The sequence below is a fragment of the Malaclemys terrapin genome, chromosome 6 (assembly GCF_027887155.1).
Source record: "Malaclemys terrapin pileata isolate rMalTer1 chromosome 6, rMalTer1.hap1, whole genome shotgun sequence".
Classification (NCBI taxonomy): Eukaryota; Metazoa; Chordata; order Testudines; family Emydidae; genus Malaclemys; species Malaclemys terrapin.
The window spans coordinates 93,618,265-93,646,123 of record NC_071510.1 but is presented as its reverse complement, the minus strand read 5'-3'; the positions used below and the strand labels follow the sequence as shown (position 1 = coordinate 93,646,123).

Sequence of the window (27,859 nt, the reverse complement as noted above, 5' to 3'; positions counted from 1 at the left end):
CATACATCAATCAGATCCAGTGTTTCCCGTTCGCTCCATGCTGGAGCTCGTTTGCGATTCTGTGGGGGGGACTGCATAGTGACCTGTGCTGCTGAGCTCTCCACACTGACCAAACAGGAAATGAAATTCAAAAGTTCCCCGGGCTTTTCCTGTGTACCTGGCTAGTGCATCGGAGTTGAAAGTGCTGGCCAGAGCGGTCACGTTGGAGCACTCTGAGATAGCTCCCAGAGGCCAATAACATCGATTTGCGTCGTACTACCCCAGATTCGACCCAGCAAGGTCAATTTTAGCGCTACTCCCCTCGCCGGTGAGGAGTACAGAAGTCGATTTTAAGAGTCCTTTAGGTCGACAGAACAGGGTTTCTTGTGTAGATGCATTCATTATAAAATCGACCTAACCCTGTAGTGTAGACCAGGGCTTAGACTCTCCTATAGTCTTTAAGTTGACCTGCTAACTCATGTGAAAACTGCATCTGTCTTGTCTTCACTAGGATTCTACCTCAGGTTAGCTAGTTTAAGAACACCTCTTTTTTTTCCGTAAAAGACAAGACCTAAGGAAACGGGGAAGAGGTAGGATCGTAGTATTATAATGTAGTGGTGTTATACTATACTGCATTACTCTCTTCAGCTCATTCCATCTCATAGTGCATGAAGTTTCTGGTAGATTGTGTTTTATACCATTCAGCTGCAATTTCCCTCCCTTTATTTTCTGTGTATTATTATATCTTAATTTTTTCTGATCTTTCTATATGGTAGATTTCCAATTCCAGATCTTTCTTTGTAACTCTGATGGGGCATGGACTGTTCAGATATTAGCTGTTAGTCTTCAACATATTAGCTGGAGCAATGAGGAAATAAAGAGGTGTGTGTGTGTGTGTGTGTGTAAATTATAGGAAGAGTAAATAGAACAGTTTCTGACTCCAAAGTAAAACATTTTCTCTAGACAGCTGTCAGACTTTTAAGTCTTCTGTCATTCATTCAAAAGGCTTGACAATCAGGGTTTGGTTTAGATTTACAGTTCAGTGGTCTCTGTCCTATCTGAAACCTAGTGCACTAACTTTGCCCTATAATTATATTCTGTTTGATCTTCTGCTACAGGAGTCTGGAGAGTTTAGGGGGGGTTAAATTTATTTTTGTGTTCTTTATTGGAATTGACAGTCTTGAAAAAGATGCCTTATTCATGTCTGCGAAATATTTTGAGAGTGTTTTAAGACATTTCACATGTTATTGAGTATCTTCCAAGGAAAAAAATAGTTTAGCTGTACAAATCAAAAAGGAAGATACTGATCAATAGTCTTAATTTTGTTTTGTATACTATTAAATTATCTATTGTTATTAATCAATATCATAGAAATGCTGTAACCAAACAATTGGAATAATTAAGGTGCATATTTGTCACACTGACATTCTACAACAAACTGTTCAATTGGATATATAAAGAGTAGCTTTAGGCTATTCTAGATAATATTACTTTACTTCAGTGCTTTTCCTTTCTGGCAAGAAGAAATCTGTTTATGGTAAAGAATTTTGAGGGGTTTTTTGCTTGTTGCCACAACACTGAGAATGTGATTTGTAGCTTCCTCTGCCTGGGAGACAGGACAAAACAGGAAAGTTGTCAATAAGACCATCAAACTACAGAACAGTAGTTACAACAGATGGAGCGGTGTGCCTTCAGGCAACATCATTCAACATCCTGTATGTTAGTCTTAAGTACTAAATGAAAAAGTAAAAAGGGTTGAGACAAAGATGTGGAATATCTCTGACAGCTGGAATCCTTGAAAATAAAAATGAGACATTTGTCATTTAACTTCCTGTAACAATGTTCTATATGATATCCTTAATCCTGAATCAGCCCTAATTTATTAATTCACATGACATATGTCTAATTGAATATATAATACAATTGCCTTTTCATCCAAATCCTTCTAGTTTTTTACTTCCCTATTACTACGGGCAATTCTACTTTCCTACCAATTTCTCAGGCTTGAAATTTTGTCATTATCTTTGCCTTCCGCCTACCTACTAGCCTACACATTTATTTCAGAAATGTGACTCCTCCATGAAAAGAAAAAAAAGGATAAATTAAATTAGTTATGTATTTAAAATAAATAGAGAAATGTTAATATGATGCATGCTAAACTTCGTTAGTAAATCACTCTGATTTCATTACAGCCTCTATGTTCCTTCATTGGAACTGTTTAAATTGTAAGCTCTTCCTGGTAGGGGGCATGTTCTCATATACCTCTAGAAAACCACTTGCCTGTATAAATAAAAATAATGAAAAACATTTTCCCTGGTACCAAGAAGCAAATTTTAAAAGCTAACAAATCAGCCATATGTGACATTTCACTGTAACTAAAAAAACAGCTATAATAGTAAGAGATTAGCTCTTTAAATGGTCAAATAAACAATGTAATCATAATAATAATATAAGCATTTATATAATGTTTTTCACCCTAATTTCTTAATGCTTTTTATAAAGGTTTATAAATATAATTTTTCTCAGCTTTACAGATGGGGAAATTGAACTCTAGATCGGTTATATGACATACTTAGGATTGCCTTTATTTGTCTTAAATTCATATATAAGAGCCTGAATTTGTGGGATAAGGAACAAAATAGCCCTAATTTTGTTTTGTTTAACTTGGCCTATTAGATAGCTATCCCCTGTCTAATAGGTCTTTTTTTGCTTATTTTGTGCTGTATTGGAAGTGTCTTTGATCAAATAACTTTTAGTTTATTAATTCTTATGACATTTTAAACTAAATTATCACATTGATACAAAAAAGTTGACATATTTTAATGAAAACAAACTCCTGTTACGAATTTGGGAAATTTTAAGACTAAAATTAGTCATCACTAGGCAAGGTAAACATAGAATCATAGAAATGTTGGGCTGGAAGGTAGATGAAGAAGTCCTCAAGTCCAGCCTTTTGCTCTGAGGGAGGATCAAGTAAAATCTAGACCATCCCTGACAGCTGTTTGTCCAACCAGTTCTTAAAAACCTCCCATGATGGGGATTCCACAACCTCGCTTGGAAGCCTGTTCCAGAGCTTAACTATCCTTATAGTTATAAAGTTTTTCCTAACATCTAACTTAAATCTCCCTTGTTACAGATTAAGCCCATTGCTTGTCCTTCCTTCAGTGGGTATGGGGAGCAATTGATTACAATCCTCTTTATTACACCCTTTTACATATTTGAAGACTGTAAGCAGAGCCCTCCCTCAGTCTTTTTTTATCAGGTTAAACATGACTGTTTTTAACCTTTCCTCATAAGTCAGGTTTTCTAAACCCTTTATCATATTTGTTACTCTCTTATGCTCTCCCCAATTTGTCCACTTCTTTCCTAAAATGTGCTGCCCAGAATTGGACGCATTACTATTGCTGAGGCTTCACCTGTGCTGAAAAGAGCAGGAGAGTTACCTCCCATGTCTTACATACAATGCTTCTGTTAATACACCCCAGAAAGATTAGCCTTCACAACTCTATCACACTGTTGACTCATATTCAATTTGTGATGCATTGTAACACCCAAATCTTTTTCAGCAGAACTACCACCTAGCCAGTTTTTCCCCATTTTGTAGTTGTGCATTTGATTTTTCTTTCCTAAGTAAAATACTCTGCACTTATCTTTACTTAATTTTATCTTGCTGATTTCAGATCAATTTCACAATTTATTAAGGTTGTTTTGAATTTTAATTCTGTCCTCCAAAGTGCTTGCAACCCCTCTCAGCTTAGTTCCTTGTGCAGATTTTATAAGCATACTCTCCACCCCATTATCCAAGTCATTATGAAAATATTAAATAGTACTGGACTCAGGATTGACCCCTGTGGGATCCCACTAGATAGATTCTCACAGTTTGCCAGTGAACCACTGAGAGCTACTCTGAATAAGAGCATAAGAATGGGCATGCTGAGCAATGTTCCGTCGAGCCAAGTATCCTGTTTTCTGACAGTGGCCAGTGCCAGATGCTTCAGAGGGAATGAACAGAACAGGTCAATTTATCAAGTGACCCATCCCCTGTCATCCAGTCCCAGCTTCTAGCAGTCAAAGGTTTAGGGATACCCAGAGCATGGGGTTTTGCCCCTGACCATCTTGACTAATAGCTGTTGTTGGACCTATCTTCTGTGAACCAAGTTATACTTTTGCCCTTCACAATATCCTATGGCAATGGTTGACTGTGTGTTGTGAAATACTTCCTTTTGTTTGTTTTAAACCTGCTGCCTATTAATTTTATTAGGTGACCACTGGTACTTGTATTATGTGAAGGGGTAAATAACACTTCCTTATTAATTTTCTCCACACCATTCATGATTTTATAGACCTCTATCATATCCCCCCTTTAGTTGTCTCTTTTCTGAGATGAACAATCCCAGTGTTTTTAATAAAAGAAGAACAGGAGTACTTGTGGCACCTTAGAGACTAACAAATTTATTAGAGCATAAGCTTTCGTGGACTACAGCCCACTTCTTCGGATGCATATAGAATGGAACATATATTGAGGAGATATATATACACACATACAGAGAGCATAAACAGGTGGGAGTTGTCTTACCAACTCTGAGAGGCCAATTAATTAAGAGAAAGAAAACTTTTGAAGTGATAATCAAGCTAGCCGAGTACAGACAGTTTGATAATAAGTGTGAGAGTACTTACAAGGGGAGATAGAGTCAATGTTTGTAATGGCTCAGCCATTCCCAGTCCTTATTCAAACCGGAGTTGATTGTGTCTAGTTTGCATATCAATTCTAGCTCACCAGTCTCTCTTTGGAGTCTGTTTTTGAAGTTTTTCTGTTGTAATATAGCCACCCGCAGGTCTGTCACTGAATGACCAGACAGGTTAAAGTGTTCTCCCACTGGTTTTTGAGTATTTTGATTCCTGATGTCAGATTTGTGTCCATTAATTCTTTTGAGTAGAGACTGTCCGGTTTGGCCAATGTACATGGCAGAGGGGCATTGCTGGCACATGATGGCATATATCACATTGGTAGATGTGCAGGTGAACGAGCCCCTGATGGTATGGCTGATGTGATTAGGTCCTATGATGATGTCACTTGAATAGATATGTGGACAGAGTTGGCATTGGGGTTTGTTACAAGGATAGGTTCCTGGGTTAGTGGTACTGAACTTCAAAAAACTAAAACCTCTCCAGCGCATCATCAGAGATCTACAACCTATCCTGAAAGATGATCCTTTACTCTCACAGATCTTGGGAGACAGACCTGTCCTCGCTTACAGACAACCCCCCAACCTAAAGCAAATACTCACCAGCAACCACACATCACTGAACAAAACCACTAACCCAGGAACCTATCCTTGTAACAAACCCCGATGCCAACTCTGTCCACATATCTATTCAAGTGACATCATCATAGGACCTAATCACATCAGCCATACCATCAGGGGCTCGTTCACCTGCACATCTACCAATGTGATATATGCCATCATGTGCCAGCAATGCCCCTCTGCCAAGTACATTGGCCAAACCGGACAGTCTCTACGCAAAAGAATTAATGGACACAAATCTGACATCAGGAATCAAAATACTCAAAAACCAGTGGGAGAACACTTTAACCTGTCTGGTCATTCAGTGACAGACCTGCGGGTGGCTATATTACAACAGAAAAACTTCAAAAACAGACTCCAAAGAGAGACTGGTGAGCTAGAATTGATATGCAAACTAGACACAATCAACTCCGGTTTGAATAAGGACTGGGAATGGCTGAGCCATTACAAACATTGACTCTATCTCCCCTTGTAAGTACTCTCACACTTATTATCAAACTGTCTGTACTCGGCTAGCTTGATTATCACTTCAAAAGTTTTTTTTCTCTTAATTAATTGGCCTCTCAGAGTTGGTAAGACAACTCCCACCTGTTTATGCTCTCTGTATGTGTGTATATATATCTCCTCAATATATGTTCCATTCTATATGCATCCGAAGAAGTGGGCTGTAGTCCACGAAAGCTTATGCTCTAATAAATTTGTTAGTCTCTAAGGTGCCACAAGTACTCCTGTTCTTCTTTTTGCGGATACAGACTAACACGGCTGTTACTCTGAAACCAGTGTTTTTAATCTCTCCTCAAATAGAAACTGTTCCATACGTCTAATAATTTTTGTTGTCCTTCCTTGCACCTTTTCAAATTCTAATACATCTTTTTTGATATGAGCCAACTAGAACTGCATCCAGTATTCAAGGTGTAGGCATACCATGGATTCATTAGTGGCATTATTTTCTGTCTTCTTATCTATCCCTTTGCTAATGGCTCCTAACATTCTGTTAGCTTTTTTGACAGCTGTTGCCCATTGAGCAACTGTTTTCCAGAACAATCCACAATAATGCCAAGATCTCCTTCTTGAGTGGTAACAGCTAATTTAGATCCCATCATTTTGTATGTATAGTTGGGATTACGTTTTCCAGTGTACATTACTTTGCATTTATCGACTTTGAATTTCATCTGCCATTTTGTTGCCCAGCCACCTAGTTTTGTGACATCCCTTTGTAACTCTTCAAAGTCAGCTTTCAACTTAACTATCTTAAGTAATGTATCATCTGCAAATGTTGCCACCTCTCTGTTGAACAGCACTGGTCCCAGCACAGATCTTTGAGGGATCCCACTGTTTACTTCTCTTCATTGCAAAAACTGACCACTTATTCCTACTCTGTTTTCTTGTCTTCCTTGAGTGCTCCATTAGCACGTCAATCTTCCAGTGGCCCCTCTGGGTGTTTGGCATGTCTTCCTGCTTCTCATATACTTCAAAACAATTTTGCTGTTAGTTTTTTGTCTTTTGGTAGTTGCTTTTCAAATTATTCTTTGGCCTGCTTATTTAAACTTTTATACTTGACTTGCCAGAGTTTGTTCCTTTCTATTTTCCTCAGTAGGATTTGACTTCCAATTTTTAAAAGATATATTTTTGTCTCTCTCTGCCTCTTTTACTCTGTTGTTTAGCCATGGTGGCTTTTGTTTGTTTGTTCTCTTACTGTTTTAATTTGGAGTATACATGTAGTTTGAACTTGTATTATGGTGTTTTTTAAAAAGTTTCCTTGCAGCTTGCAGGCATTTCACTTTTGTGACTTTTCCGTTTAACTATCCTCATTTTAGCGTAGCTCTCCTTTTTGAAGTTCAGTACTACTATGATAGGTTTCTTTGGTAATTTCCCCACACAAGGATGTTAGTTGCTATTACCAGGCAGTTCTGCTATATTCAGTTCTTGGACTAGATCCTTGCGCTGCTTAGGGCTAAATCAGGAATTGCCTCTCCCTTTGTGTGTTTTAGGAGTAGGTGCTCCAAGAAGCAATCACTAATGGTATCTAGAAATTTTATCTCTGCATCTCATCCTGAGGTGACATGTACCCTGTCAATATGGGGATAGTTGAAATCCCCCTTATTATTGGGTTTTTTGTAGCCTGTCTAATATCCCTGAGAATTTCACAGTCACCATCACCATCCTGGTCAGATGGTTGGTAGAATATTCCTACTGCTATACACTTGTTCTTCAAGCACAGAATTTGTGTCTATAGATGTTCTATGGTAATGTCTATGGCTTTCAACCAGTTGTGCACCCACCTTCTAGTAATTTCATATATTTCCCTAGTTTATTTAAAAGAATGTCATGTAGGACTGTGTCGAAAGCTTTACTAAAATCAAGATATATTATGTCTACTCCTTTCCCCTATGACCAGGCCAGCAAACCTGTTAAAGAAGGAAATTAGGTTGGTTTGGCATGATTTGTTCATGACAAATCCATGCTGGCTATTCCTTATAACCCTATTATCCTCTAAGTGCTTACAAATTGATGGTTTAATAATTTGTTTCAGTCTCTTACCAGGTATCGCAGTTGGGCTGACTGGTCTATAATTCTATGCGTCCTCTTTGTTCCCTTTTTAAAGACAGGTATTATGTTTGCCCTTCTCCAGTTTTCTTGGACGCATCATCCAGGAGTTCTCAAAGATCATTGCTAATGATTCCACGATTGCTTTAGCTAGTTCCTTAAGTACCCTAGAATGAATTTCATCATGCCCTGCCAACTTGAATGTAGCTAATTCATCAAAATATTCTTTAAGCTGTTCTTTCTCTATTTTGGCTTGTGTTCCTTCCCCTTTGTTAATATTAATTGTGTTGATTATCTGCTCTCCATTAACCTTTTTAGTGAAGACTGAAGCAAAACAGGCAATAAACAACGCAGATTTCTTGATTTCATCAGTTATTAGCTCTCCCTTTCCCACTAAGGAGAGGAACCTACACTTTCCTTCATGTCTTTTGCTTCTAATGTTTTTAAAGAACTTGTTCTTATAGCCTTTTATGTCCCTTGCTAGTGTAACTCCTTTTGTGGCTTTTGGATTTTGTCCCTATAAGCTTGCAGCGCAGGACCCAAAGTATCGATGAATATGATGAGTTATATAGTCATTCCAAATGAGTGTCAATAAAACATGTATTCATAACATACCATCATGTATTCTGATATTATTACATATATTGTGCAGAAAATCTCCTTTAGAACTGTTTGAGAGTTAAAAAAAGTAAGGACTCTTTCATATACCTTCACCTAAAACCAGGGTGTCTTTGTATCATGAGTAAAGCTGTACAGGCCTGGGAGGGAAAGAAACATACCTGTTTGAAGCTGAAAAATGATAGAAACCTCTAACAGTGACCTAGAATTAGAATTTCTATTCATACTACAACAGGATTTTAAATTAGCATATATATATATGTATGCTCTGTGTGTGTGTGTGTGTATATATATATATAGATAGATAGATAGATATCTACATATATATAGCATAAATTAGCTGAATTATGGAGTATCAATAATGGGAGCAAAAATATCACAGTTGATGTGCTTCTTAGTAAAGAGTTATGCGGCTATACCAGTTCAATTTGTTACCCTCTTTGCTCCTGCCTTGATCATTTTAGTTATAAGGCATGTCATCTGGATACCTATATTTCTCTTTTCTCTTTTTGTTTTGTTTGTTTTTTGTTTAGTTGAATTGCATTACCAGATTTTGTGTGATTTGTTCACTCTTTCTGGTGGGTTCTAAATACTGTAACAGAACTTTTCTGATTGCCCTGAAAGCTAAAATCTCTGCCCAGCAGCCAGCCGACTAGCCAGGTTAGATGCTAGGCAGATGCACAAGGCTGCTGTGGTGAAGGAATCCTTTCCCTCAAGCCACGGAGTGGCTACAAAACCTGGTCTAGTTTATTGGCTGAAGTAGGCTCTGCAGCCCCATTCCCCGCAGAACAGAAGACAAGAGGACCAAGTAGCAATGGAACCCAAAACCCTGTCTCTCCCCCAGAGCACCCATAGCCTAGCCTTTCCTTCCCCAGACACGCTGCAACGCAGAAGGTCCAAATGGGTTTTTACACCAGGCAGGGGATAGATATTCCTTTTTACCTACAAGACATTCCACATCCATCCCATCCCATTTCATAGCCAGAGAAGCAGGACCTGAACTGTAATCTGTTTGTTGTAGTATTCCTTATCTAGATAGTTAGGAATCCTTTGAAAGTTATTCTAACAAGCTAGCAATTTTCTTTGCAGTCAACAACTAAGGATTGTTTTAAATAGTTTTTGATGGTGTGTGTATAAACTTTTGGTAACAAAGCAGTCACAAATCCTCAAACATGACTGTAAATCATACCATACAATCTAGCAAAAAGAATTTGAATTTGAACAGATTCTAAATGACAAGACCTTATTACTGCCATAGAAGTTCCAATTAACATATCACAAAAGACTTTCACAGACATCTTTGATAGAGGAAGTAATTTCCCCCTCTTCACCATGGCAGTCTTAATAAAAAGATTGCCCTTTACAAAATTGTCTTTAAAAGCCCACTGTATAGGGCAAAAATGTATGTTATGCATTTTGTTTGCCAAACTGTGATGTCTTTACTTGTTAATTTTTTTTTGCACCATGTAGAAGTATTTCAACAATACTACATTTCTATGCATTCCAGATGGACCCTAAGGCAGGATTTAACCCTGATATCACAGATGCACAATAATGAAAGGCAGATAGGTCTCTCAGCTGTTCTCAAGCTGTTTGCTTGTTCATTTTGGCTGGAAATGAAAATATATTGAGGGGCGGAGGGAGATATGTAAAAAACCTATTAAACCAGGTGACTAAATCTCTCAAAAGACCAAGAACCAGTGAGCAGCAAAACTAGACAGGTGGTATGGCTGCTTGAATAATCTTCTCAAAGGATTTAAATTTGACACCCAGAAAAAGATGGTTGTACTATGAATTTGGTTGTGCTTATCCAGTATATTGTCCATTTTGTTGTAGGACTGTACTTTGTGAAAAACATTAGTAGCCAGTGTTATTGACCTCAAAAATTTGTGGGATCAGATCAGGCATGCTGGGCTGGATGCTTTGATCTTAACTGTGAATGCAAACTTCACTTTGCATTGTCACTGGCAGGGAGATAGATTATCTAGTCTAACAAGTCTTTTTCTGCTTCTAAACTTCATCTGCTGCATATTGGATATTATTTTGCAAACTTGGACTGAATTATCTATGTAAAAAAACAAACTTTCCACAACACCTGAAACAATCAGGAACTTTTGGCTTAGGCGGTCAGTTATCTATCTTATTTCTTTTACTCTTGTCTTCTTTCCCACCCCCTCTCTCTATTAATTTGTCTCATACACGTGTTTTATATTGTAAGCTGAGTCTGGAAGAGTGCTAGTGTAGCCAGTATTCAAAAAGGGCAAGCAGGATGGCCTGAGGGACAGTAGAACAGTTAGTTTGACATCAGCCCTAGGCAAAATAATGGACAAGCTGATATGGGATTCAGTTAATAAAGAATTAAGGGATAGGAATATTATTAATACCAGTTATGTGGTTTAATGGAATACAGGTCTTGCTAAACAAACTTCATTTCATTCTTTGATGAGAGTACAAGTTTGGTTGACAAAGGTATCTGCGTGGATGTAATATACTTAGAATTTTGTAAAAATTTTACTTTTGTGTGACATTCTGATGAGAAAATTAGAACTATACAATATCAATATAACACACATTAAATGGATTAAGAACTGGCTAACTGATCAGCCTTAAAAAGTAGTTGTCAGTGGGTAATCATCATTGAATGGGGTTTCTAGTGGGTTCTACAGGGGTCAGGACAAGGCCTGATGCTATACAACATTTTCATCAGTGATCTCAAAGTAAATATAAAATCTTTGCTGATGAAATTTGGGATAATGCACACGTTGGTGGAATGGTAAATAGTGAGGACAGCGGAGTCATATAGATTGATCTGGATCATTTGGTAAGCTGGAACCACAAAGATGATTTGAGGGTGGAGAGAGTGACTTACAGCAAGAGACTTAAATGATGAGGCAGTTATATATCCAAAAGCTTTTCATAAGGTGTTTTGTCTGGTAATTCAGAAGACATGACAAGCCTGTACACTGATATTAAATCACAAAGTATACTTTCACTGCACTTGTTTAGCAAAAAAACATTGTTTTCTATTTCAGAGGAAGAAGCTGATCCAAACAGCATAGTTACAGAATATTTACAGGAGAAGAAAAAGTATGAAGATCTGCGGAAGCAACAGCCAAAGAAAGGGATATCTCGTGAAGAGCAGGTAGTTGCTTAAAATAATAAAACAGACACTAAGAAAAACCTGTTTCACAGAAAACTCTGGAAAAGTTTCTTATCTCTTCAATTGTATTACACAAAATTTCACTCCAAGAGAAAGGTTGGCTTAATTCTTTAAAAAAAAGAGGCCTCAGTGGTCCCTTATGTGAGTTATTCAGGCATAGGTGCTGGGAAAATCTGTGAAGTTTCCAGTCAGTTCTTCAGTCAGAACATCAATATTGCTATGCTTGAAAGTGCCATGAGTTTGCCCTAAAAAACTTCTGGAGAAAAGGGCTATCCACACAGACAATGAGGAGTCTCCGGTGGCACCTTAAAAAGTAACAGATTTATTTGGGCATAAGCTTTCATGGGTAAAAAAACCCAGTACTTCAGATGCATGGAGTGAAAATTACAGATATGCTTGTATCTGTAATTTTCACTCCATGCATCTGAAGTGGGGGTTTTACCCATGAAAGCTTATGCCCAAATAAATCTGCTAGTCTTTAAGGTGCCACCGGAGACTCCTCATTGTTTTTGTGGATACAGACTAACACAGCCACCCCTCTGATACAACCCACATAGAGTTGCCCTTGTGTGGTGGCCATGACCTCCCATGCGCTCCTGCAAATGTGCTTTGCTAAGTTTAAAATAGATGGGGCTTTTAGATAACAAAATTTGGAATATTTTAAAACGTGAAACTGTAAAGCAGAAAATAACGTGTCCAAAATGCATACATTACACTTTTTACAAATGTTTGTATTTGGATACAAAGGTTAAGGGTCTACTACAGACCACCTAACCAGGAAGAAGAAGTGGATGAGGCTTTTTTTTAAACAACTAACAAAATAATTCAAAGCACAGAACTTGGTGGTGATGGAGGACTTCAGCTACCCAGACATCTATTGGGAAAATAACACTACAGGGCATAGATTGTCCAACAAGTTATTGGAATGTATTGGATACAGTTTTTTATTTCAGAATGTGGAGAAAGCTACAAGGGGAAAGGCTGTTCTAGATTTGATTTTGATAAATAGGGAGGAACTGGTTGGGAATTTGAAAGTGGAAGGCAGCTTAGGTGAAAGTGATCATGAAATGGTAATGTTCATGATTCTAAGGAATGGGAGGAGGGAAAAACAGCACAATAAAGATAATGGATTTCAAGAAGGCACACTTTAGTGCAAGTCTAGGGAAAAACATTTCAAGAGTTGGCAATTTTTCTAAGGGCACGAGAGCAAACGACCACACTGTGTAGGAAAGATAGGAAGTATGGCAAGAGACCACCCTGGCTTAACCAGGAGATCTTCAATTATCTGAAACTCAAAAAAGAGTCCTACAAAAAGTGGAAACTAGGTCAAATTACAAAGGATGAATATGAACAAATAACACAAGTATGTAGAAATAAAATTAGAAAGGCCAAGGCACAAAACGAGTTTAAACTAGCTAAAGACATAAAGGGTAACAAAAAAACATACATTAGAAGCAAGAGGAAGACCAAGGACAGGGTAGGCCCGTTACTCAGTGAGGGGGGAAAAAACAATAACAGAAAATGTGAAAATGGCAGAAGTGCTAAATGACTTTTTTGTTTTTCACCAAAAAGGTTAGTAGCGATTGTACGTCTAACATAGTGAATGCCAGTGAAAATGAAGTAGGATCAGAGGGTAAAATAGGAAAAGAACAAGTTAAAAATTACTTAGACAAGTTAGATGCTTCAAGTCATCAGGGTCTGATCAAATACATCCTAGAATACTCAGGGAGATGATTGAGGAGATATCTGAGCTATTAGTGATTATCTTCAAAAAGTCATAGAAGACGGAAGAGATTCCAGAGCACTGGAAAAGGGAAAATATGCCAATCTGTAAAAAGGGAAGTAAGGACAACCTGGGGAATTACAGACCAGTCAGTCAGCTTAACTTCAATACCCAGAATGATAATGGAGCAAATAATTAATTGGCAAACACCTACAAGTTAACAAGTAACAGCATGGATTTGTCAAGAACAAATTGTGTCAAACCAACCTGATGGCTTTCTTTGACAGGATGACAAGCCTTGTGGATGGGGGGGGAATCAGTAGATGTGGTATATCTTGACTTTGATACTGTCTAGCATGACCTTCTCATAAATAAACCAGATGGTGCTACTATAAGCTGGGTGCATAACTGGTTGGAAAACCATTCCCAGAGTGGAAGGGGGGGCATATCAAGTATGGTTCTTCGGGGATCAGTTCTTTGTTTGGTTCTGTTCAATATCTTCATCAATTATTTAAATAAGGGCATAGAGAGTACACTTATAAAGTTTGCAGATGATACCAAGCTGGGGGCGGGAGGGAGATAGCAAGTGCTTTGGAGGATAGGATAAAATTCAAAATGATCTGGACAAACTGTAGAAATGGTCTGAAGCAAATAGGATGAAATTCAATAAGGACAAATACAAAGTACTCCACTTAGGAAGGAACAACCAATTGCACACATACAAAATGGGAAATGACTTTTGCCTAGGAAGGAGTATTGCAGAAAAGGATCTGGGGGTCATAGTGGATCACAAGCTAAATATGAGTCAACACTGTTGCAAAAAAGGCAAACTTCATTCTTGGATATATTAGAAGGAGTGTTGTAAGCAAAACACAAGAAGAAATTCTGCTGCTCTACTCCATGCTGATTAGGCCTCAACTGGAGTAGTATGTCCTATCTGTGTGCCACATTTCAGGAAAGATGTGGACAAACTGAAGAAAGTCCAGAGAAAAGCAACAAAAATAATTAAAGGTCTAGAAAGCATGACCTCTGAGAGAAGATTGAAAAAACTGGCTTTTAGTTTGGAGAAGAGAAAACTGAGAGGGGACATAATAACAGTTTTCAAATACATAAAAGGTTGTTACAAAGAGGAGGGAGAAAAATTGTTCTCCTTAACCTCTGGGGATGGGGCAAGAAGCAGTGAGCTTAAATTGCAGCAAGGGCAGTTTAAGTTGGACATTATGAAAAACTTCCTAACGGTCAGGGTGGTTACGCATTGGAATAAATTGCTTAGGGAGGTTGTGGAATCTCTATATTAGAGATTTTTAATAGCAGGTTAGACAACATCTGTCAGGGATGGTCTAGATAATACTTAGTCCTACCTTGAATGCAGGGGACTGGACTAGATGACCTCTTGATGTCCCTTCCAGTCCTATGATTCTATGAATATAAATGTTCTGCTACTGAAAGAGATTGGAAACTTGAAGTTTAATAACTTCATAGCAAGGAATGATGGAGCTTTTAGTTCATGAAGCTGATTTAGCTCTAAACTAAAATGTTCATGGAAATTTTGTAGCTCCAAAGGCTATTAACTCTCAGTGAAAGAAATTAAAGTTCCATTGGCAAAGTGGATCATAATCAGCTGAGGTGAATACCTACAGTATGATCATTGTCCTTGACTCTGCAGGAAGACCGGCAAGACACCAGGAACATAGTTTAACAAGGCCACAACTTTATTAAGTAACATATCTGGGAACTATCCAGCAATAACTCATCCAGTGTAGGTCATCCTTCCTTTGTACCTGGAGGACAACCACCATCAGCCCTCTTCCCCCCCCCCCCCCCCCCCCCAGCCACACAGACACCTTTCCCTTCTGCTGGGTCCCAGTACTGCTATTGGGATGCCATTGCCCTCATCAGAGGGTTAATGGGCTAGGGAAAGGGGATGGTTTCTTCACTGTACCAAACATGAGGAGCCCAGTCTCCTTTCCCATCTTCTTTGAGATCTCTTATAAAATCATAGAAGATTAGGATTGGAAGAGACCTCAGGAGGTCATCTAGTCCAACCCCCTGCTCAAAGCATGGACCAGCACCAACTAATCATCTCCTAATCCACTTCTAACTCAAGTTTATGAAGGAGCCAGACCCCCTGTTGAACGTGTACTGGATATCTGCTAATACAACAAAATGAATTTTACAACCCTTAAAGCGGCCAGGGGTTTTCTTTCTCCTGCTCACACAGACAAAGCCTCCACTGGGGGAGTAGGAGGAGGGAAGCAACTTGTTTGCATCCCTGGTCAAAGCTGTGGAGCTATTATGCTGTGCAAAATCTTTAGTTCTGAAATTTTTCTTCTCTCTCTTCCCCTCCCACTTTTCTTAAACACAAAATATGGACGTTAAATGCAACCGCCTTTCCCAACCAAAAAACCAGACCAAACAAAAATCCTATTGTTAATGCTACACTAAAGTAGTGAAAGCACTCATAAGCCAGGAAGTTCCCAAAGATTAGGTTGCTTGCACAAGGAAATCTGACTACATTGCACATTTATGATATTTTCTGTTTCTGATTCCCATTTTTTAACTTTTGGGGAGAGACTTCAAAAAGTTTTCTTTTTTACTTTTAGAACTAGATTTAAAAAATAAAAGCAGTCATACAGAGGTCTTTACAAAATAACAGCTTTAAGTGACTGTGATTATGATATAATGTATCAGTACAGTTACAGCAGTGATACTCAGGCTGAGGCTTGCGAGCCGCAGGTGGCTCTTTAATGTGCCTCCTGCTGCTCTTTGCAGCACATGCTAATAAAACACTGTGTGATTTAGTTATTAATCTATCTAAGTTATTAACCAATTGTAGTTGGTAAATTAATAATACTTGGTCAGTTATTTTGCTGTGAGAATTTTTTGTGAGATAGATAGATAGATAGATATACACACAAAATATTTCCCCTCACATACTATTACAATTTTTTGGAAATGTTAGTACAGAATTGGAAAGGTTGTATCAGCACTGTAAAATACAGTATGTAAATGTCAACCAAATTAGGACATCAAAGGCTGAATTATTTTTAATTTATTTCATTGATTTCTTCACCAGAGAAAAATGACAACTCTCCACAGTATAATTGTCCTCCGTAGTCTGCGTTGTTTATTGATTATCTTACTCTTAGTAAGTAACTGCTCCTTTAAGTAAAAATGCTTAAGGCATTGTAAATGACTGACCAGAGTTCATAACCTATAACAAATTCCTTACATTACTTCTAGGTATTAATATTTATAACTCTTACTAATATACTAATAGCAATATATAGTTTGTTTATATCCACTTTCATAAATTATCTGGAGGTTGTTCTTTGCAGGAGGATTATTAATTTATCATCTATTGTTTGTTAAAATGATAGGAAATGTACTTGAATGACCACATTAAAAGCCAATGGTTTCATTCAGTTTGTTACACCATACCTTGCCTCCCAACATTTATATCATATGGTCATGTCAAAAAGGCAACATGGTAATCACTGATGGGGATGGAGAATTTGTGAACTGTGTGGGAATATCTTCCTCAAATATGTTTTTTGAACAATTTCTAATCCACCTCAATTGACTACTCCTCAAGTAATCCAAACATAAGTGTATTGCGTATTTTATTGTTACAAAACTTCAGTAAAACAAAAGATATTTCATTTCAGACGCTGGCGCTACTGGACCGATTCAAATCAAAGCTAACTCAGGCAATAGCAGACACTCCTGAAAACGAAATGTCTGAACCTGAAGTAGAGGATGATGAAGGATGGTAAGGATTTTTAATGCATTATATTCGGGAAGGGCAAATCTGGTTAGGGAAAAATAAGGCCTACTCCAAATTTTCACTCATCTTTGAACCAGAACCTTTTTCTTTTCCCATTGGCACTTACCTGTAGTGGTAGGTTCTCTTCTGGAGAAGGTTACACAGTCTGCTTCCCTATTCCTACTTCAGGACCTCTTCAGGAGGAAGCAAGGTAGTTCATTTTCTTTGCCAGTCACCCTCTCCCCAAAGTAGCAGGAACCAGTAGCATCTCAGCTGAGATTCTGCTTCCTTCAAATTTAGTTCATGTCTATACAGTGATTTAATGCACAGCAAGCCAGCGTGCAAGTCTACAGCACACTAGCCTGCCATGTGCTAAATGGCTATGTGGACCCTGTACACTAAAAGTTCCCTAGTACGCTTTAATCTACTGCTATTTTGAAAAAACTAGGGAACTTTTAGTGCAAGCAACACATTGCCACTTAGTATGCAGCAGGCTACAGCATTGTAGATTCACCCTCTGACTTGCCATGCACTAAATCACTGTATTGACAAGCCCTTAGTGATATTCTGTACTTTAATCCCATGCAAATGTACATTACCTGCATCTGAAATTCCACAGCTAATGTGACAAGTTTCAGAGTGGTAGCCGTGTTAGTCTGAATCAGCAAAAAGAACGAGTACTTGTGGCACCTTAGAGACTAACAAATTTATTTGAGCATAAGCTTTCGTGGGCTACAGCCCACTTCATCGGATGTATGCAGTGGAAAATACAGTAGGAAGATATATATACACAGAGGACATGAAAAAATGGGTGTTGCCATACTAACGATAATGAGCGTAATCAGTTAAGGTGGGCTATTATCAGCAGGAGAAAAAAGCAACTAATGTAATCGTACTCATTCAAGCATACTTTTCAGAAGCTACAGAGCCACCAACTTTGCAGTGAGCTAGTATAGCAGGATTCAGCTAAGTGATATCAATATCTTACTTCCTTGTTGCTGCTTTGGAAAGAAGAAAAGAGCAGACAATGCCCCTTTGAAGAGGCTGGTGAGTAGCATCAGAATTTAGGGGAACCACGGCCTATTGATAGGGACTAGGTGTGACCCAAGGAAGAAGAGAGCCAGGACCTGTCAGATTATGGGTAGTAAAAATAACCACCTAACTTTTAGATATTCGTGTGAAACTTTTGCTCATCACTTCTTTATATACTATGTATATATGAGTAAAGTGTTTATGCCTATGCCAATCTGTGTAATAGCATATTTATTATTTATCTTCACATGTATTCGCAAGATATATAAATATATTAGCAGAAGGAGCCACACTGGCATGCCCCATTCCTACTGCATTTTCCATTCCTGTCACTGGGAGTTGATTTTTGCTTTACTGTTGACATTAGGAAGTCCTGACTTCCAGAACCATATACTCACTTCACAGGGGGCATTTCTTCTACAGAAATATATGGGCCAGTATTATTTTACTATTATGACTATTTCCATGCTTTTTGACATCATGGTACTTTGGAAATACCTAAGTTTGTTAGTTTAATAAGCCAGGAAGCACATCCTCAGCTAGTGTATAGCTCCAGGGTGGCCAAACTGTGGCTCATGAGCCACATCTGGCTATTTTACCATTAAAGTGCAGCTCGCGGAGGCCCCCATGCCCTCACCCCGTTCTTCATCTATTAGACTGGGGGAGGGGAGGGAAACTTGGGACCTCTGCCTTGCAGCAGGTAGGTGGGTTTCGGGGCTTCAGACCCAGTAGAAGCTCCAAGCCCCATGAGGCACCTCCCTCGGGGCTGAAGCCCCAAGCCCCAGCCCACGACGTGTGCCTTGTCTCTCAAACTTCTGAAGATTGTCATATGCAGCTCAGAGGGCCAGTAAGTTTGGCCACCCCTGGTATAGCTCCACAGACTTAAAAGGAGCAGTGACAATTTACACCAGTTTTGTGTAAATATGTGTCACAGTTCAGGGCAACTACATCTGTATTTCCTCTTCATGGTCCCTCAGGGCTTCCAGTCTAGGCTCCTGGCTCCTCAGCTGTCACCTCTCTTGGGCAGAGACCTGTATCTCTATCCCTCCTGATTGGGCTTTTTCCAGGCTGCACAATTCCTAGCCTACAGTGATATCCCCAGCAAGCCAGACCACCCAAAAGGCCAGTGTCTGTGCTTTGCTCTCTTTCTAGAGGTTATGAACAGCGCAATTGCCCGTAGTTATAATTTACCACACAACAGCTCTTTATAAGCAAGCATGTTTATTCTTGAACATTACAGAGAAAACCTATTCAACCATAGAATAACCACACATGCTAAAAAGCTTACCAGAAGTCAACCCAACTCCAACCTGGGACTGTGGTAGGTTTTCCCCGTGGTTATAAGTTCATAACTGTCTCAGGGTATGTCTACACTACGGGATTAATCCGAATTTAGATAATTCGGATTTGAGAAACAGGTTGTATAAAGTCGAAATGAGTGCGGCCACACTAGCACAGTAATTCGGTGGTGTGCGTCCAAGTACCGGGGCTAGCGTCGATTTCTGCACCGTTGCACTGTGGGTAGCAATTCCATAGCTATCCCATAGTTCCCGCAGTCTCCCGCGCCCATTGGGATTGTGGGTTAAGATCCCAGTGCCTGATGGGACAAAAAACATCGTCGCAGGTGGTTCTGGGTACAGCCTCACTTCCTCCCTCCCTCGCTCCCTCCCTGCATGAAAGCAACGGACGGCAGACAACCATTTTCGCGCCTTTTTTCCTGGGTGGGTGAACACTGCAGACTCCATACCATGGCAAGCATGGAGCCCGCTGAGGTCAAGACAGCACTCATGAATATTGCAAACACCTCGCGCGTTCTCGTGGAGTTTATGCTCAGCCAGGACCAGAAAAACGAGGAGAGGAGGCAGCGGCGGCGGCAGCGCAGCGACAAGCATGATGAGGACATGGACACGGACACGGACACAGAATTCAGTGAAACCACAGGCCCCGGTGCTTTGGAGATCATGTTGTTAATGGGGCAGATTCTATCCATGGAACGCCGATTCTGGGCAAGGGAAACAAGCACAGACTGGTGGGACCGCATAGTGTTGCAGGTCTGGGACGATTCCCAGTGGCTGCGGAACTTTCGCATGCGTAAGGGCACTTTCATGGAACTTTGTGACTTGCTGTCCCCTACCCTGAAACGCCAGAATACCAAGATGAGAGCAGCCCTCACAGTTGAGAAGCGCGTGGCGATAGCCCTGTGGAAGCTTGCAACGCCAGACAGCTACCGGTCAGTCGGGAATCAATTTGGAGTGGGCAAATCTACTGTGGGGGCTGCTGTGATGCAAGTAGCCAAAGCAATCACTCAGGTGCTGCTACGAAAGTTAGTGACTCTGGGAAATGTGCAGGCTATAGTGGATGGTTTTGCTGCAATGGGATTCCCTGACTGTGGTGGGGCAATAGACGGAACCCATATCCCTATCTTGGCACCGGAGCACCAAGCCACCGAGTACATAAACCGCAAGGGGTACTTTTCAATGGTGCTGCAAGCACTTGTGGATCACAAGGGACGTTTCACCAACATCAACGCGGGCTGGGCGGGAAGGGTTCATGACGCTCGCGTCTTCAGGAACGCTACTCTGTTTAAAGGGCTGCAGCAAGGGACTTACTTTCCGGACCAGAAAATAACCGTTGGGGATGTTGAAATGCCCATAGTTATTCTTGGGGACCCAGCCTACCCCTTAATGCCATGGCTTATGAAGCCATACACAGGCAGCCTGGACAGGAGTCAGGAGCTGTTTAACTACAGGCTAAGCAAGTGCAGAATGGTGGTAGAATGTGCATTTGGCCGTTTAAAAGGTCGCTGGCGTTCATTATTGACTCGCTCTGACCTCAGCCAAAGAAATCTCCCCATTGTTATTTCTGCTTGCTGTGTGCTCCACAATCTCTGTGAAAGTAAGGGGGAGACCTTTATGGCGGGGTGGGAGGCTGAGGCAAATCGCCTGGCTGCTGATTACGCGCAGCCAGACACCAGGGCGATTAGAAGATCACACCATGAAGCGCTGTGCATCAGAGAAGCTTTGAAAACCAGTTTCATGGCTGGCCAGGCTACCGTGTGAAATATCTGTTTGTTTCTCCTTCATGAAAACCCTCCCCCTTTACTGACTGATTTTCTGTAAGGAACCCACCCTGCCCCTTCCCCCATCTTTCTTTCAAACCAAATAAAGTCACTATCATTTAAAAATCATTTATTCTTTATTAATAGATTAGAAAAAGAGGGAGGGAACCCGGGTGGTATTTGGGAGGAGGATTGCTGGGAAGGAAAAAGCCACAAAGAAAAGGTTAAAAAAATGACAGCCTTTTGCTTGGGCTGTCTACTGGGGTGGAATGGGAAGGTGTACGGAGCCTCCTCCCCCCCGCGTTCTTACACGTCTGGGTGAGGAGGATACGGAACATGGGGAGGGGGGAGGGTGGAACAGGGGCTGAAGCGGCAGTCTGTTTTCCAGCAGCCGTTCCTGAACCTCCACCAGACGCCGGAGCAGCCCCAGCGTTGCATCCTTCATCCTCTGGTCTTCCTGCCGCCATCTCTCATCTCGATCGTCCCTCCTCTCCTCACGTTGGTCCCTCCTCTCCTCACGTTGGTCCCTCCTCTCCTCACGTTCACTGACTCCTTTCCTATACTTTGAAACTGTTTCCTTCCACTCATTCAGATGAGCTCTGTCACTCCTGCTGGATTGCATAATTTCAGAAAACATGTCCTCCCGCGTCTTCTTCTTACGACGCCTTATCTGTGATAACCTTCGGGATGGAGGAGGGAGGCTTGAGGAATTTGCAGCTGCTGTAGGGAGGGGAAAAAAGAGAGAATTGTTTTAAAAGCTACATTTTGCAGAACAATGCTTATACTCTTTCACGGTGACCAACACTGTTCACATTACATAGCACATGTGATTTCTGTGCAAGGTCGCATTTTGCCTCTTAATGCTGAGTGCCTGTGGCTTTGCTGCTAGAGATCACAGGTCTGGGCAACAGAATTCGGCTTGCATGCAGCCATGGTAAGCTTCTGCGCCGTGCTTTCCCACATACCAAGCATAGCTTGTAGAGTGCTGCAGAAGCCTGGCCAATCAGCCAGTTGGGGGGGGGGGGGGGGGGCAGTGTGGTGGGGCTTGTCTGGGCCCCTTCAGGCAAGTAGAGTGCTGCGGTTTTTCTGTTAACATTCAGCAGCACCAGAAAACAAACTAACCCCCCCCCCCCCCCCCCCGCCATGAATTCTCTGGGATGATCACGGTACCCCTCCCCCCACCGCGTGGCTGGTATCAGGGAAGATCCCTGCAGGCACCAAACTACCCCCCCCCCCCGCCGCCGACCCCCCCCCCCCCCCTCGCCATGAATTCTCTGGGATGATCACGGTACCCTCCCCCCACCGCATGGCTGGTAACAGGGAAGATCCCTGCTAGCCAAACGCGAAAAACTCAGGGCCAATTTCCCATCTGCGCTTGGCTAACTGCAGGGAAGGATTTATTTTCCGCCACAGGCAAACAGCCCAGTAGGAACGGCCACCTCTGTCCCCTTAATTAAGTTCCCGTATTTCAACCAGGTTACCAGGAGTGATATCACTCTCCTGAGGATTACACAACAAGATAAAGAACGGATGTTGCTTGAATGCCAGCAAACACCGGGACCATACGCTGCCAGGCTTTGTCAGGCAATGATACCAGATTACTTGCTGCAAGCATGGCGTGGTCAAGTGTCCTACCATGGAGGAGGGAATAAGGATGCACTGCCCAGAAACCTTCTGGCAAGGCTTTCGGAGTACCTCCAGGGGAGCTTCATGGAGATGTCCCTGGAGGATTTCCGCTCCATCCCCATACACGTTAACAGACTTTTCCAGTAGCTACAGACTTTTCCAGTAGCTGAACTGACCGCGAATGCAAAGTCAGGCAAAGTAATCATTAAAAACCGTTTGCTTTTAAAACAAGTTTTATATTTTAAAAGGTAAACTCACCTGAGGTCCCTTCCATGGGGTCAGAGTCTTGGGTACTGGCTTGGGAGGCTTGGGAGGGTACTTCAGTCAGGGTGAGAAAAAGATCCTGGCTGTTGGGGAGAATGGAGTGCTGTGTGCTCTCTGCAAGCTCATCCTCCTCCTCCTCCTCCTCTACCCCATCGGCAGAATCCTCAGGCGTCGAGACTATCCCCGACCCAGAATCCACGAACAAAGGTGGGGTAGTGGTGGCAGCCCCCCCTAGAATTGCATGCAGCTCGGCGTAGTAGCGGCATGTCCGCGGCTCTGACCCGGAGCGACCGTTTGCCTCCTTTGTTTTTTGATAGGCTTGTCTGAGCTCCTTGACCTTCACGCGGCACTGCTCAGAGTCCCTATTGTGGCCTCTCTCCATCATGCCCTTGGAAATTTTTTCAAAAGTTTTTGCATTTCGTCTTTTAGAACGAAGTTCTGCAAGCACTGAATCCTCTCCCCATACAGCGATCAGATCCAGTACCTCCCTCACGGTCCATGCTGGTGCTCTTTTTCGATTATCAGCCTGCATGGTTACCTGTGCTGATGAGGTATCTGTGGTCACCTGTGCTCTCCACGCTGGGCAAACAGGAAATGAAGTTCAAATGTTCGCGGGGCTTTTCCTGTCTACCTGGCCAGTGCATCCGAGTTCGGATTGCTGTCCAGAGCGGTCACAATGATGCACTGTGGGATAGCTCCCGGAGGCCAATACCATCGAATTGCGGCCACACTAACCCTAATTCGAATTGCTAAAATCGATTTTGGCGCTACTCCGCTCGTTGGGGTGGAGTACAGAAATCGATTTAAAGGGCCCTTTACATCGAATTAAATGGCGTCATTGTGTGGACGGTTACAGGGTTAATTCGAATTAAAGCTGATAAATCCGAATTAAAGTCATAGTGTAGACCAGGCCTCTGATTCAGAACCAGAACCCAAGCTGGGCAGAGCAGCTATTTTTTTTATACAGCTCAGGCCTCTGAACTTGGTCTTCGGTAACAGGTAATCAGCAGACAAGACCCTCTCCAAAGGGCATAGTTTCAAAAGGTTGGGTTTTTGTATAACCAAAGATGGAGCATTTGAAATCACTTCCCCCTAAATATTCCCCAGGAAAACCACTTAACACTTTCTGTTTCAAAAGTCTGTTCTTGTCTGGCACATTGTTCAGTGTAGTCCTTTGAAACCCTTGGACTCACATCTGTCACATCTCCCGCCTCGAGAGGTTACATACAATCCTGGCCCACAGTAATACATAAACCTTTAAGTTTGCACTGGCAAGGTCTGCACTCCTGTAGTACACAAAGCGGAGCAATATAGATAAGCCCTAAGCAGTATATAAACTATATATATACACAACACTAGAATGTTTTGGAAACTAAAATTAAACTTTGTTTTATTGGGAGAAAGGTTTGCTCTTTCTTTTCCTTTTCTTTCAGTGTCCTCAGCTGGACTGGGACTGATCCAGTTGTGGCAAATTCGCATTAAAAATTCCTTGTCTCTTACTTGCAACCCACCCCTCAAAAGGCAGTGTTTGTACTTAAGATGATTTGTAGTAAATATTATGAGTGCATGCCATGTGCTTGTGTGATAGGCATAAATTATGTGATTCCTAGGCCATTTTGTCAGTCATGGTTGCTGCTTTTAAGGGAAGTGAAAGCTAGCCAGTATGCTGTGCTCTACTGTCAGGGTGTGTTATCTGAGGTAAAATTATTGTCTCTAAGATATTTTTATGTGTCCACATGAGTGGCCACACATTGAGGCATAATTTTAGTTTTCTGTCAAGATAGAAACCATTACCAATTTGTTATGTTTTCTTTTATTTGGCAAACTTTTCTCTTTGCATTTTTGGCTAAGCTGCTGTATTGGCATGGAGCACAGCAGACATTTGGGTACTTTTCAGCAGCATTCTACTTTTTTATGCAAAAAAAGAAATAAAAGAAATATGACTCTATTGTAAATAGTGTGCATGGTGTTTGATAATTATTACCAGATTTTACTGTCTAACAAGGCAGTTGAAGAAGTGTTGTTAAGAGAGCTAAAAAGAAATACATGATATAGTTTTAATTTTAAATTTAGGAATCCTTACCAGGACATATACTGAGGTCCTTAGAACTTTATGACCGTTCTGTGGCAGTGATTACATGTACTGTTTGCAGCAGCAGAATCCATTCTTCTCTACAAAATTCAAGGAGTCTCAAATTTTTACAACCAGCAATGGACCCTATCTGTAGCCATATAATTCAAAAAACCTTCTACTGCATATAAATATACCATACATAATGATAGAAAGGATACTCATATGACCATATCTATGAAATCAGTAGTCCATGTTGTGCTTTAGGTTTTGGCAAGAAAACTCTCATAGCACCTAGATGCCTAAGTCAGATTGCTTTGGCTGAAGCTTGTAGGTGGGTCTAGGTACAGACTTGGGTGCTTTGCACAGAGACTGCAGTTTTTGCATTGATTGATGGTGGTATATCAGCATCAGGTGTCCATGCTGATATTAAACCTATCAGCTGCCCTCAATAACATTGATCATGAGGTCCTGTTTACTTACCTGCTGACCCTTGAGCGGGGGCGGCCAAACTGTGGCTCGCAAGCCACATGCAGCTCTTTTACGGTTAAAGTGCAGTTCACAGAGCCCACCCACATCCCTCAATTCTCCACATATCAGACTGAGAGGGCGGAGCGCAAGACCTCTGCCTTGCAGCAGGGTGGAGTAGAGGCTTCTGCCCAGCGGGGAAGGGGGTCTTGGAGCTTCTGCCTAGCAGGCAGCACCTGCTGGGGCTCAGGGCTTCATCAGGAGCTGGGCTGAAGCCCCAAGTCCCGGCCCCAGGCAGATGTGCCCCGGCTCTCGAACTTCTGTAGATTGTTGTATGTCGCTCGGAGGACCTGTAAGTTTGGCCACCCCCGCCATAGAAGGGAGCAGGTGGAGCTATAGCTTCATTCTTTTCTCTCTCAGAGATCATCGAGGGTACAGCAGTAGATAGGACAAAACCAATCACATTGGCTTCAGTTGTTCCTCTCTACAGAGTGATGAAATGTGACTGTTCCTTCTCTTTTAAAGGCCTTCATATGTGGGGTCCCACAGTGACCCCTAATATCCCCTCTTCTCTTCAATATCTACATGCACCAATGGGAGAGATAGTGAGATGTGTTGGGTTTGGCTGTGAATAGTATGCTGATGATATTCAGCTATATATCTCATGGTCAACTGATGCAACCACCACCATTACTAAATATCAGATCACCTACAAGAAATAAGTTTATGGATGAAGAGCAGTTAGTACAAGCTGAATCCAGGCCAGAGTTAAGTGACACTAGTCAGAAAGGGGAAATGCTTTGAAGAACTAGTCAAGATGCTGTTTCCACCTTCTATTGAAGGCATGCAGCCCCCATTCATCAAAGTGTTGTGAAGCCTTGGGGTCCTGTTTGACTCTTCACTAACCTTGGACAGCCAGATAGGAGAAGAGGACCGGGTCACAGTGATCCATACATTTGTTATCTCCACCTACCACAGATTACTGTAATTAAAAGTGTCTGAGGATGAAAGTAAACATGATGCACCAGCTCCAGCTAGTACAGAATGTGGTTCCCCACCCTCTCAATTGATTAGGCCACTGTGAGCACATCAGAACCATGCTCAGGTCCCTCTAGTTGCTCCCAGTCAGCTTCCAATGACAGTTCCAGGCTTTGGCCCTAATTTTCAAGGCAATTAATGGATCAAGTCCCAGCTATATTAAAGACTTCATTTCAATGTATGAACTGCCATGGAATGCCTGTGCTCCTCGGTACAACACAGATCACAAAGCCTGCACTGAAGTGCATGAGAGCTGAGGATAAAGCGTTATCAGTCAAGGGGATCCAGTTATGGAACAGATTAAATGTAAGATGGATCTGGACTCTGAACTGATTCCACCTCTTTCTCCACACTCCTGGAAGTGTTAAAAAAAAAAGAATCTGGTGCTAAAAGACACTTTCTCAGGGCCTTTTTGACACTATCTTGTAGGGACCTATACTAATCCCAGACCCTGGTCCAAGATGCTCTTCGTTGGTGCCAAGAATCTATGAGAAGAGCAAGAAAAGATAGCAGCAGCATTCTCAAGACTGTGTACACGCCTCTTCTGGTTCCAAGAAGACTGGAACCATGAGTCCATTGGTGCTAAGAGATCTATTGCAGCTGTCACAGGAACTACATTCTGTGTGGCAGAAGCACATTTTGGTGTGGATATTGAATTCTATGGTGTTGCCCAATTAATTGTCTCCTCATACTCCATCACAGGTTCTGAGTCCAATTCCAGGTCTAGAGCCACCATTCCTTATAGGTAGTAATCCTGACAATTCCTCTGTTTTGCAGGAGGAAATTTCAATTAGTCCAATTTTCATTTTTATCTACTGATCTACAAGTACTTAACAAATGTGTTAAAGTAGCAGCAACTCACCTAAGAAGGCAAGGTGTCCACATCTTTCCATATTGCTCATAAAAGCAAAGTTGCAAGAAGAGCTCCAGTCTGCTCTGTGCAACACGTGGACAGCTCGTTCAATCTCTAAGACTGAGGATAAACCTAGAAAAGTCACAATTCATGATCTCAGCAGATCATGTCCAGTTACAGGCTGTATTATCACAAAGATCTACCTGGCTTAGCACAGATTCCGGTATATCTTCAGCACTGTCTACTTGATTCAGAAACAGCTTTGAAACCAAACCTTCAAATTGCTAGGTCTCCTGGCATTCTGTGTCCTAATTAGAGCTGGACAGGACCCAGCAACTCAGTACCTAACT

At 41.3% G+C, this 27,859-nt stretch overlaps 1 protein-coding gene across 1 annotated transcript in view; it reads left to right on the top strand.

The window, feature by feature from the left end:
• CWC27 (CWC27 spliceosome associated cyclophilin) overlaps window positions 1–27,859 on the top strand; it is a 226,383-nt gene that overhangs the window by 176,242 nt on the left and 22,282 nt on the right. The window contains exons 12-13 of the mRNA XM_054032130.1: window positions 11,483–11,592; window positions 17,002–17,105. Coding sequence (XP_053888105.1) covers window positions 11,483–11,592; window positions 17,002–17,105 — 214 coding nt within the window. The remainder of the gene's footprint in view (window positions 1–11,482; window positions 11,593–17,001; window positions 17,106–27,859) is intronic.